At 32.6% G+C, this 13,477-nt stretch overlaps 1 protein-coding gene across 1 annotated transcript in view; it reads right to left on the bottom strand.

Moving 5' to 3' along the window:
• The window catches only part of rho-5 (rhomboid-5), a 464,881-nt gene that overhangs the window by 174,076 nt on the left and 277,328 nt on the right, over window positions 1–13,477 (bottom strand). The window contains exon 11 of the mRNA XM_090404834.1: window positions 9,995–10,156. Within this exon, the coding sequence (XP_090260960.1) occupies window positions 9,995–10,156 (162 nt within the window). The remainder of the gene's footprint in view (window positions 1–9,994; window positions 10,157–13,477) is intronic.

The raw sequence follows: 13,477 nt of genomic DNA, 5'->3' as shown, positions 1-13,477 counted from the left end.
TTTACTTTATCACACGCTTTCTCTAAATCAAGGAACCAATTGTAAGTATTTTGGCTAAGGTCTAATCTTCTCTCTATTATTGTTCTTAAACAGAGTATTGCCTCTCTTGTTCCTTTATTCTTTCTGAATCCAAATTGGTCTTCATCCAATAGACAATCTATTTTTGAATAATTTTTAGCAGAATTTTGCTAACATGTGGAATTAAAGCTATTGTTCTAAATTGGCTGCATTTGTTTGCATTATTCTTTTTTGGTATTGTGGTTGATTTCATAAACTCCTTTGGAATTTCTCCTCTATCATAGATTTGGGCTATTAATTGATAGAGTAAGGTTTTTGTCTCATCATCACCTAGATTTTGTAGCAGTTCTATAGGAATATTGTCTACACCTGGACTTTTTCCATTACTCATTTCAGACAGTGCTTTATCAAATTCTTCTTGCATTATTGGGGGTCCTAGATTATCTTCATTTTGATTTTCTATGCTGATATCAACATCAAGTTCATCGCCATTATAGAGATTTTCAAGATAATTCTTCCATTCCATTAATATATCCTCAGATTCTATTAGTAATTTTCCATTTTCATCTTTGATGGCATTGTTTTTGCTGTTCTTATTAAATTTGAAAGTCAGTTTGTTAATTTCTTTATAGGCTTTCTCTATGTTTTCTTTTTTAAATAATTCATCTATGTTATCACACTGTTCTTCAAGGTATTCTTTTTTGGCTTGTGCACATTTTCTTGTAATTTGATTTTTAAGATATTTGTATTTGTACAATTAATAAAAATAGAAGAAAAAAATTCTTAGCCTGCCCACAGTACTATAGATTTACAAAAACCTTTCATGAATGGGTACTACATTAAAAAAAAAAAAATCTACATGTGTGTGTACAGATTCAGATATTGAGAGAAACACTCTCTCTTTGTCAATGGTCTGAAGCTAGGGAGAGTAATTAATATATAGATGACTTCATTTCTTTACAAGGTGAAATTTAAATTTAACGTGAGCATGTCTTCTTCTTCTTCTTCCTATCATGGAATATAGGCCATGTGGCCTGTTCCGGTCTCATGCCATCTCTTTCTTGGTCTTCCGATTCTTCTTTTTCCACTTATTTTGTATCTGTATAATATTTTTGGTAGTCTGCTGTTGTCCATTCGATTTAAATGTTCTAGCCATTTTTGTTTATACTGTCTTATATAGTAATTAATTGGTTTGATTTTTAGTGATTGTAAGATTTCTTCATTTGTTTTGTGGTCCCACTTGGTATATCCAGCTGTTTTTCTGAGGAACCTCATTTCTGCTGTTTGAATTGGTTTTTCATCTTTCCTTTTCATGGTCCATGTTTCGCTTCCGTATAGTAGAGTTGGTTTTGACAAGACATTATATAGTCTGATTCTAGTGTGTTTTTGTACCAGGGATGGCTTAAATATACTATTTATTATGCCATTTACTTTGACAAAGTTTGATATTTTAGTGTCTATGTCTTTTTCTTCTTCGTATGATAGATCACATCCCAAGTATCTGAAAGTGTTTACTTGGTCTAGTATTGTATTATCTATCACTATTTTACTTCTTATTGGGTTTTCTCCTTTGAATGCCATTATTTTTGTTTTTTCTTTGGATATTGTCATATTATATTGCTTTGAGATATCATTTAATGATTTTAATGATCTTTGTAAGTCATCTTCTGATGTAGCTAATACTATTTGATCATCTGCAAATAGTAGTGTATCTATCTTCATTTGCGGGGTCATTTGTATACCAAATGGGTTATGCTGTTTCCAGATTGTTAATATTTCATTTATATATATATTGAAAAGCAGAGGTGAGAGGGTACATCCTTGTCGTACTCCTGTTGATATATCTTTCCATTCTGAGGTGTGTTCTAATTTAACTGCTATTTTATTTCCTGTATATATTTCTTGAATAGATTGTAAAAGTTGGTTTGGTATGTTTAAATTGGTTAATATTTTAAACAATTTTTGTCGACTAATTTTGTCAAATGCTTTTTCATAATCAATAAACGCCACATGTGTTTCTTTTTGAAATTCTCTTCTCTTTTCTATTAATAATTTTAAAGTAAAAATTGGATCTATGCAGGATCGGCCTTTTCGGAAGCCATTTTGTTCTTCTAGTAATTTGTTTTCTACAATGCTGCTTAGTTTCTCTTTTAATATTCCTGCATATATTTTATATCCTGTATTCAGCAGGCTAATTCCCCTATAATTATTGCAATTGTCTTTATTTCCTTTTTTATAGATTGGGATGACCAGTGCTTTTTTCCAAGAGTTAGGGGTTTTTCCGGACATCCAAACCATATTAAAAAATTTCAAAAGTCTTTCATTAAATTTTTCACCTGCATTTTTGTATAGTTCTATATTTATATTGTCTTCTCCTGGCGTTTTCCTATTATTCATCTTCTTTATTATATTTTTCAGTTCTAACATTGTGATATTTTCTATTAGGTCATTCTTTGTCTTATAAAATTTTAATTCATTGTTCTCATCTGTCCAGAGATTTTGGAAATAGGTCACCCATTTTTCTAAATCTATTGTTTGTATTTTTATCTTTTCTTTTATTTCTTTATTCATGTATTTTATTACTTTATAGGTTTTGGGTTGTGGCTTAAATAAATCCTTTTCTAGTTCTGTTACGAAATTGTTCCATCTTTCTCTATTTTTTTTCCTTACTTCTCGTTTTGCAATTGCACTATTTCTTTTATACTCTATTTCTGCTTCTATTGTTTTGGAATTTAGCCATTTCTGGTAACTGTCCTTTTTGGTTTTTATTATATTTTCTATTTCTTTGTTCCAGTCTCGTAGTCCTCTTTTTCTAATCCATTTGTGCTTTATTCCTAAGGTTTCTGTTGCTGCTTTTGTGAGAATTTGTTTCAAATTTTCCCATTCATCTTCTATGTCACTTGATTCGTGTGGTTTCTGGTTTTAAGTTTGTGCATTTTTGATATTGTAGTCTAACTTGAGGATCCTATAATGAAGAAATTTTGTAGCTCGGCTGGTAAGAATTTTCAATTCTATGTGTTTTTAGCCACTTTGGTTTAAAACGAATTTTTGCTGATACCATATAATGATCAGAGTTTAATTCAAAGCCTCGATATGCTCTTACGTCTAAAATTAACTCCGCTAATTTAAAATTTGTGATAACGTAGTCAATTACTGATTTGTATCCTCTGGCTGACCAAGTATATTTATGTATTTCCTTGTGTTTAAACATTGAATTCATTATTCTCATATTATAAATGACAAAATCGCGCAATCTGCGACCATTTTGATTACATGTATTTTCGCCAAATTTACCTATGTTTGTTTTGTATTTTTTGTTTCCTATTCTGGCATTTAAATCTCCTGCTAGCAGTAAATAGTCAGTTTTGTTTGTTTTATCTATGGCATTCTGTAATTCTTTATAAAATATATTACTGTCTTCTTCTTTTCCCTCTTCTGGTGCATATGCACCAATTATTGTTATGTGGCCTCTTAATGTCTTGAGTCTAATTTCTATTAATCTTTCATTCAAATAGTTGTAATATACAATATTGTTCTTTAGGGATTTATGTACCATAATCATTATACCTGCTTTTGCTCTTTCTTCTTTTTTTACCCCACTGTAGATTTGTAACGTGAACATGTATATATGTATATATATATATATGAAAAATAAATTAGTTTGAATGACTATAATACTGAGAATAAAAAAGAAAAAAGTTTAATGCTGAGATACTACTAGTTTCGTTGAAAAAATCAACTTCTTCAGGTATCAAAGACAAAGAATTATATAAAAAATAACAGAGACATTATAAAATTACATCAACAGATCTAATATAAAAGACTGTAGTACAGTGTAAACAGGAATGCGTGCTGGAGTTCCAATTGAAGTTGACTACGTGCGTAAGTTATCACAAGAGCACCAGTACTGGACAGTGGCAATGTGTGCATCAGACAGATTGTAGCTAAGGCTGTTGTTTATATGGGATGAATCAAGGGATATTTCTTTAGATTCGATTATCTTTCTTTCAAGCTCATCATAACACATACGTAAATTAGAATTTTGCGGCCAGTCTACGAGGTGTTGGTGGCCTTCATCCGAGTTAATAGAGAAGAGAACGTGGCTTGAGAGAGCACTGGCTCTGGTTCTGTTGTAGGATATGTCTCTTCTGTGTTCCTCAATATGTAAACGGATAGATTTAGCTGTCTGATCATAATATGGTTTTCAACATTCACACATGATCTTGTAGACTCCTGGATACTGAAGAGGGAGACGTTTTACTTTAGGTCTACTTAGTATGGAGCGAAGTTTTGGAAACGTAGTGAAACAAGTTCTAATGTTGAATTTTTTTCAACGAAACTAGTAGTATCTCAGCATTAAACTTTTTTTTTTATTATTCTCAGTATTATAGTCACTCAAACTAATTTATTTTTCATAACATTATCTACCAAGTAAATATGAACGCTGATATCAATTCTCCTGATGACAAGGATTTAAATTTGCTCATCAAAGAATATCAGGACCATTGGATTATTCATCAACAGACTAGTCTTTCTTAAAAGATGTAAGTGCCATTCAATCATTCCCCATTTACTTAATTTTAAGGAATCCATTAAAACAGCTAGAGCTCAAAGAATTTACCACAGAGCTAAACTGGAGCTTTTATCCCAACGTATTGTTGACACCAAAAGTAGTTTAGCTTCTTATTTCTCTAAAAATCCATTTAAATAATTCTCTGGACATTTCATCTTGGAACAATTTAAAAGACATTAGCACTTTAAAGGCTTCAAAAGCCCAGAACACAAATAAAATGAATCTCATCAGAAAATTCGATGCTCTAAAATGTATGCAGGATCGTCCCTCATCCCATCATAATTCTACCTATTTAAAAAAAGTTGTCATAAAGAATTCTTCCCATCCCCTTTCATCGGCAGAAGAAACTGTACTTGCTAAAGGTCTCAATTTTGTTATCGCTCCTACTTCCATACCTAAAGAACTATTCCTAACTAAAATAGAAAAAGCAGCATCCTCACTACCAAACCAAGAAGCTAACCTTCTACATATGGAAGCTATATTCACCATAAATCATCAGTCTAAATGAAAGATCAGCCATCAAAAACTTAAAGAAAAATAATGATATTATAATTCTTCCTGCAGAGACAAAGGGAATGTTACTGTCATCTTAGACAAAACTGATTACCATAACAAAATTTTGGAACTACTAGAAACTGACACTCTGAACTAAATAGTGACCCTACAAGAGAATTGCACAATATGACCAACAATTTACTGAAAACCACCTCAGAGTTACCAAGAAACATCTGTCTTTCCTCAGATCGATTCATCCGCTAATCTCACGATTATATGGACTCCCAAAGATCCATAAATTGAACTCTCCACTTAGACCAATTGTTGAAGGTATACACTCCCCCTACTTACAACCTATCTAAATACCTCGCATTTTTCTTGAAAAACCTATCTGGTGATTCCTTCTCTCGTATAAAAAATTCAGCTGATTTCATGTCCAAAATGAAAGATCAAACTCAACAAATCAGATTTAATGGCAAGTTTCGACATAGTTTCTCTTTTCGTGAATGTACCTACTCAAGAGATCCTCCATCTTTTCCAGAACAAACTATCCAAGAAATTCTTTTCCTCACACTCTCACTGTGTAAATTCAGGATACTTCAAATTTGAAAATAACATTTACAAACAGAACTCAGGATTGACTATGGGCAGTCTGCTCTCTCTGATTCTTGCTGATATATTTCTTAAGGACATCAAGAAAAGGCGATTGATTCCTCAACACTGAAACCCAAAATCTGGTACCGTTATATAGATGATGTATTTCTCATTTGGGAACATGGTTTAAACAACCTCAATATTTTTCAAGACCATCTCAACAAGTTTCATGAGAAAATCAATTTCACCTAAGAAATGAAATCCAACAACTGTCTTCCCTTTATGGACTTAAAACTCGCAAGATGCGCTGAAAATATCAAAATCTCTATTTTTAGAAAACCCACACACATAGACAGATACCTACATATGTGTTATGATGAGCTTGAAAGAAAGATAATTGAATCTAAAGAAATATCCCTTGATTCATCCCATATAAATAACAGCCTTAGCTACAATCTGTCTGATGCACATTGCCACTGTCCAGTACTAGTGCTCTCGTGATAACTCACGCACGTAGTCAACTTCAATTGGAACTCCAGCACGCATTCCTGTTTACACTGTACTACAGTCTTTTATATTAGATCTGTTGATGTAATTTTATAATGTCTCTGTTATTTTTTATATAATTCTTTGTCTTTAATACCCGAAGAAGTTGATTTTTTCAACGAAACTAGTAGTATCTCAGCATTAAATTTTTTTCTTTTTCATTCTCGGTATTATAGTCATTCAAACTAATTTATTTTTCATAACATTATCTACGGAGTAAATATGAACGCTGATATATATATATATATATATATATGTGTGTAGAAAGTATTTTACCTTGGGTATAATAAATGTTAAGAATACCAAGCAATTGCTTGGTATTCTTAACATTTATTATACCCAAGGTAAAATACTTTCTACATTTATATCTCCTCCAGAGATTTTTATTTAATAAGGTTAAAACACCTTATGGCAACTTGTTCTGGTAAAATACTTATGAGCTCTGTATTATTAAATCTTGGTATTTCTAGCCTAGCTCCCACTGATGAGACCTCAATAGAGGTCGAAACCGGTCTGGGTAGTGGCCTCTTGCCTTTAATACAAAACATCATGCATCTCCTTCTTGGAGATGTGTTTTGGCATTAAGGGTAAATATAAAGATTAGTGATCAGAGCTCATGCCACCTTTACCACGAGTTGCCTTGGTCTTGCACTACCTGTAGGATCAGCTAGACTTGCATCACTTGCAGGCGCAAACTTGACTTTTTTTGTCTGTTTGCTTACTTGGGAAATGGAGTAAAACCAGGTTTAAAAATTGCTTGGTATTCTTAACACACACATATATATATATATATATATATATATATATATATATATATATAGGTATTCCTCGATTAATGCGGTTAATTAATCCCTCGATGTTACCACGTATATCAAAATCACGTTAATCATATCTAATAATCAATGGTAAAAAGTACAATTCGTCCCTGATCGATTACTGTACTAATAGTTCAGTCGTTTTATATGGTACTCTTTTAGGAAAGATAAAAAATGAATGCAAAGTAAATGTTTAATAAATACCTGTACCCTACATTGGGTACTGCAATTTTTTTTAATCAAAAGAAGTTATAGAGAGTCATTTGAACAGTTTTAGTTTTTTTCTTATCGGCATAAATTCTATGATAACAAGCAAAATGACTCTCCAGACCTCAGTAAACAAGCATTCTTCGATTATCATCTGGATCCATATCCATTACTTGCTGCTTAAGCGATCCTAAACTACAAAATATTCCATCCAGTTCTTTCACTGTTATATCCTTTGGAACCTCATCTTCACATTCCATTTGTTCATAGTCTTCATATGTGCATTGTTCAATTTCAAGAAGATCATTGTCACTGAAATCTTTTGAATTTGAATCCAATAATACTTCAACACTTCTGCATCAACACCATCAAAACTGAAATCTTCACCAATTGCAACGATTTATTTGACAATGTTGTTCACAGGATTTTGAAAACAATCTAAGTCATTAGTGCATTCTGGAAGAAGGTTTTTCCAAACAGCTTTCATGCAACTAGAAGACACTTGCTCCCTCAAGCCATGAATGTTCTCAATTGAATGTTCAATGTTACATTTTTTCCAAAATTCGTGGAGTGTAATCATAACTCGAGTCACGAATGTTCTCAACTGAATGTTCAATGTTACATTTTTTCCAAAATTCGTGGAGTGTAACCGTTGTTGTTTCTATTGCCTTTGAGAATCTTTTTAAGAAAATAGGCTTTGAAAGTTGCAATGATGCCCAATCATGGGTTGTATCAATGATATCGTATTTGGTGGGAAAAATAAAACTTTCACATTCTCACACAGATCATTAAGAGAATTTGGATGATCAGGTGTGTTGTCTAAAAGCAAAAGAGCTTTGAAAGCTAAGTTATTTCTCTTGCAATAAGTTTCAATTGCTGGGCAAAAATAAGACTTAAACCAATCTTCGAATAGACTTTGGTTAACCCAAGCCTTCAGATTCGCCCACCAAATTACAGGTAAAGAGTTCTTGTTACATCCATTTAAAGCCCTTGGGTTCTGAGTTCGATAGACAAGCAGCGGCTTCAATTTAAAATCTCCATTAGCATTCCCACCAAGCATAACAGTTAGTTATGCAATCTTTTGATACTTTATAGCCAGGCTGCGCTGTTTCTTTTTATGATATATAAAAGTTCTAGATGGCAGTTTTTTCCAATAGAGTCCAGTTTCATCAACACTGAAAATTTGGCGGTAATCATAATAATTTTCTTCGATAATTTTCTGCAGCTCAGCAGGAAATGTGGATGCAGCATCTTCATCGGCACTTGCAGCTTCACCTGTTATTTTCACATTCTTTAGTCCAGCTCTAGATTTAAAATTTTCAAGCCAGCCTTTGCTAGCTGCGAATTTTGAATTGTCTTTATATTTAGTCGCTTTAAGTCTTGAAAACAGACTTAGAGCTTTGGCTGTGATATTATAGGCACTAATTGGAATTCTCTTTTGATTGCAGTCTTCCAGCCAAATAATCAACAGATCTTCCATTTCAACCATTATAGCACTCCGGTTATGTGTGCATTGCATACTTGCAAATGTAGATGCCACTTTACCTTGCTCGCAATGCTCATCAGCTTTGGATAAAATAGTCCATATTGAAGACTCGTTAAAACCAAATTCGCATCCGATCTTACTTTTACTTTCACCACGTTTAAATCTTTTAATTACATCAAGTTTTGTATCTAAGGTAATTACCTTCCTCTTCTTTTTTTCACTAAATGACCCGGTTGCGGGACTGCTCTTATTCTTTGACATGATCAATGGGCTGTAAAATTTATGAAGAATGTAATTTGTAAATACGCACAACAGAACAACTGGAGCTTGTAATGCACCCACTCTTAATGCTAGCAGCGAAGTAACTGGCTGGCACTCAGCCTCGTGGCGTGATTTTCATAATTTTCACCCATTCAACTGCTTTTGAGAATGTCTTTTTAAGAAAATAGGCTTTGAAAGTTGCAATGACTCCCATGTCCATAGGGTGTAACAATGATGTTGTATTTGGTGGGAAAAATAAAACTTTCACGTTCTCACACAGATCATTAAGAATATTTGGATGACCATGAGGCTAGCAGCCTCGTGGCGTGAGCATGATTTTGAGTGGTAAATTTAAAGGCGTGTTAATCAAACTTCTTGCTGCATATATCAAGGGATTGCTGCAATTAATTTTGAAGCGATAATCAAATCCACGTTAAGCAAGGGATACCTGTATATTGGTAAAAAGATGAATTTAACTGGCAGTATTGCATGAATGTAAGTTGAATGAGCAGTCTTTAGTAAGTGCTAATATATATAAGGATTTAGACAAGATCAATACAGAATTTAAGATCAGAAATCAACTAATGAAGTTCAGATGATTGTAGGTTGAATTAAAAGAAACTTCAGTCATAGTGGGAGAAAAAAAAAATTATGATACTGTTGTATTAGTCTCTGAACATGTTAATACTGGATTATGGCTCGTAAATTTACTCAGCTAGGTTTTTAATCACTGTCTAGAGAATCAAATGTATCCAAGAAAAAGAATCAATAAAGATGTGGAAGGACCATTTTGTGATAGTAAGGGCAGCTTGGGGGGGGGGGGACTGTTGTAACATTGCGTACTGCAATGGTATTGTTCTAATTTTCAACTTTTCCTGCTAGCAAAGAATGCATACCAGTTTGATACATACACATATATATATCAAAGTTATGCAGCATGCACATGTTTTATGCATCTAAAAAAAAGAAAAATTATAACTGCAATCCACTGCAACTTACCGAACATTTATCCCTTGATGTCTGAACACACCCTGACTGATCATTACGAACACAGCAGGCTGTATTACGCTCATTTTCCCTATCTTTCCCTATGTTATCAAAGATATTTTTATCTTTCCGCATGCATGGTGTAAATTTGGCCCCTAAATGCACTAAGTCAGCCTATGAATGAGAAACAATATCATTATTATACAACTCTAGTAGTATGAAGAAGTCACAATTTCTTCAATTTTCTTTTAATTATTAGAATTCAATTTTATTACAAATTAAAACATGAACAAAAAACATCAAAATAATAGAATTTTTAGATAACGAGAATTAAAAGTTATCTAAAAATCTAAAATTTTAAGGAATCATGAAATATGAAACATGAAATATTTGACTAATTATTGTGAAAGTTACTTACAGCATCATAAAATGGCAACAGCTATTACTTCAAAATTAATTTTGTATTGGATGTAACAAAAAAGCATCCGATTTCTGTAACATTCTAATATCCCCAAATTTAAAGTTTTTAGTGTTTACAAACAGAATATGCATGATGTACCAGCAGATTCTGGGAATTATACGATTGCAGTATTTGACCATTTATCAGACCTTGACAAAACATTTTTAGTACCAATTTTATGAAGATGGCAAATTAAATTTCGAAATAAACAACAAATTAAGCAAAGGTGATATGGCGGAGAGCAAGTTAATTTATATGAAATAAGAGAGAAATTAACCAAAACATTACACTAGCAATATTAAAACTAATTTGAACCTGTGAAATGTATACATCTGAGAACTAAGTTTAGAATAAAATAAATAAATTTTGCTTGATAAATAAAATGTTTTATTTTTTTCAGGAAAATAAATTTTTTTCAGAGAAACTACAAGAGTGAACAGATGGATCAGTGATCAAATCATTAAAGATTAAGATATTAGCAAGACTCTTGAGTTGGTTAGCATTCAAGAATGTGTGAGAAAAGGTTACCAAAACAGGTATCTGATAAGAAGGAAAAAGATCTAGAAGGTCAAGGTCTAGGTAGACTGATACAATTAGCAGTGCTTCCCAAACTTCTGGATGTCAGGGCCCCCTTTGCAAAAATTAAAATATTTCACGCCCTCCCCCCTCGAAAAAATCATAATAGAGATATATTATTATAATATTTATTGTATTTATATTCAATTCAAAACACACACTGAATATTGCAAAAATCAAATGCATATATTACATTTTTTGCCTCTTATCGTTTGGTTCTGAAGACAATGCGGGCTGTTCTGGTAAAATATGAAATACTGTCTTTTTTTTTTTTTTTTGAGTCTGTTTCTGCTTCTGATTATTAGCAGATTTTTTTTTTATTTTTTTATCAGCCACTTATCCATCTCAGGGTTAAATTTTTTTAACACAGAATAGATCATATAATATCACCACTTACCGATACTGGCACACCACAGACTGATAACATGAAATTAGTGAATATTACCTGAATAAGGGAATCCCCGAACCAGGAACATTTTTCTCTTTTGTGACTTTTCTCCCTTTACAGTAATTAAGCCTAACGCGAAACAGACAGCAAAGGCAGGTTATTAAAACGTGCATATGATTGGTGCGGTATTAACAAAAGATCGCACGCAACCGAAGGATAAAAGCATAGCTGACAATTGAGTTGAAATGCTAACTTTCTTCAACCGAATTCCATATGTGAAACTGCCATAACATTCACTGTGTGTGTATATATATATATATATATATATATTACTTAGTTTAAATACTTTTATGAATTTTAACAAGTTTGGTTGAATTTTATTGCTACCTTGGGAAATCGAACTCACACACATCTAATTAATAACATTAGTTTTTAGTTAGATACTATGTTTGCCCATGCAACATATGGTTTTGTTTCAGTCTATACAGCATAGTTTCTGTATGAGGGGACATATGATTCATTAATTAGTGTGTTTTTATCCGTCGTCTCTAATTGCACTATTTGTTGAGAAATATATTACACAGACTGCTCATACCTTATTCACTGGCATAATAAAAGTACTTGTTTTTATTGCCTCTGCAGTATAGTGGCTTTTAGGGAGGGCATGTTGTTTACCACTGCAAGCAAGTTACTATCTTCCCACATGAACTTGTTTAAACTTTTTTTCATGTGTGAAGTATGTGCGAAACTTTTATTGGTAACAGAAAATTAGCTTGGATGACAGTGATAATATAAAACGAGTTTTGATATGTATATAAAGTCAATATCAACAGTCCCTGATTACGAATGCATGACGAAAGGGACAGGAAGATTTGGAGCTTCCCTGGAGAGTATTCGAAGTAAATACAACTAATCACTGCTTTGAAATGAAACATAAGAATAAGCAATATTTACTAATATTCATTAAGCACCGAAATACGCAGGAAGCAAAGTTTGTGAACCAACACCAATGTGTGAATTTTTCCATTAAAATATAAAAAATAACAAAAAAAGAAATAATAAATAATCAAAGTTAAATATGTTTCTTTTAAAATAAAAAAATCTACTTAGTCTTAAAACATTTTAAAGTTGTTTTCATTATTTCACGCCCCCCCCCCCCCCCCCTCAACAAAACCTACGGCCCACAGTTTGGAGAGCGCTGCCCTAGAAGACCAATATGTAAGTTGTCATGATATTGAAGTTCTATTACTTTGAAAGAAAACCGTTGAGCAAAGGTGATATGGTGGAGAGCCAGTAAATTTATATGAAATAAGAGAGAAATTAACCAAAACATTACACTAGCAATATTAAAATAATAAGTTAATAATAATAATAATAATGTAAACTAAATGAACTTTTTAAACAAACATGTTTTTTTCATCATCATAATCAAATTCCTGCCATGTACCCACAAGGGGTGTACAGGATATGATAGTACTACATGAAAAAAATTACATCATTACTAACTTCCTATCTACAATTTTCCTCCAAATCAGTCTGTTACTTGTCAAGACTCCAACATTATCAGATCTTATATTTCTATCGTCTAAGGCACTTTGTACCATATCAATCCACCTATATCTTGGTCTTCCTCTGGGTCGTTTTCCTGCCAACCTGGCAGAGAACACTTGTTTTGCTAATCTTTCTTTGCCCATTCTGTTTAAGTGACCATACCACCTGAGATTAGCTCTGCTAATGCATTCCTGGATGCTGACAATGTCAAGTTCTTTCCAAATATCCTCATTTTTAATATGATATTGCCATTGATGCCATCTGTTCACACCTATAATCTTTCTCAGGACTCTCATATCTGCGGTCTCTAGTCTTTGGTCAAGTGTTTTACTTCTGACCCAGCTCTCAGATCCATAAGTTAAAACTGGTTTCAACACTGTCTTGTATACAGCTAATTTAGTGTTCCGACTAATTTCTCTCTTATTCCACATGAATTTATTCAATTGACTTCCCACCATACCAGCTTTGCTGATTCTGTTGTCTATTTCTATATTTAATTTACCATCTTCAGTAAAAATCG

Source organism: Typopeltis vanoorti, chromosome 15 (genome assembly GCF_054136105.1).
Source record: "Typopeltis vanoorti isolate ZY-2024b chromosome 15, IOZ_Tvanoo_1.0, whole genome shotgun sequence".
Taxonomy (NCBI): Eukaryota; Metazoa; Arthropoda; class Arachnida; order Uropygi; family Thelyphonidae; genus Typopeltis; species Typopeltis vanoorti.
The sequence above is the reverse complement of the archived record's forward strand: the minus strand, read 5'-3'. Positions and strand labels throughout refer to the sequence as shown.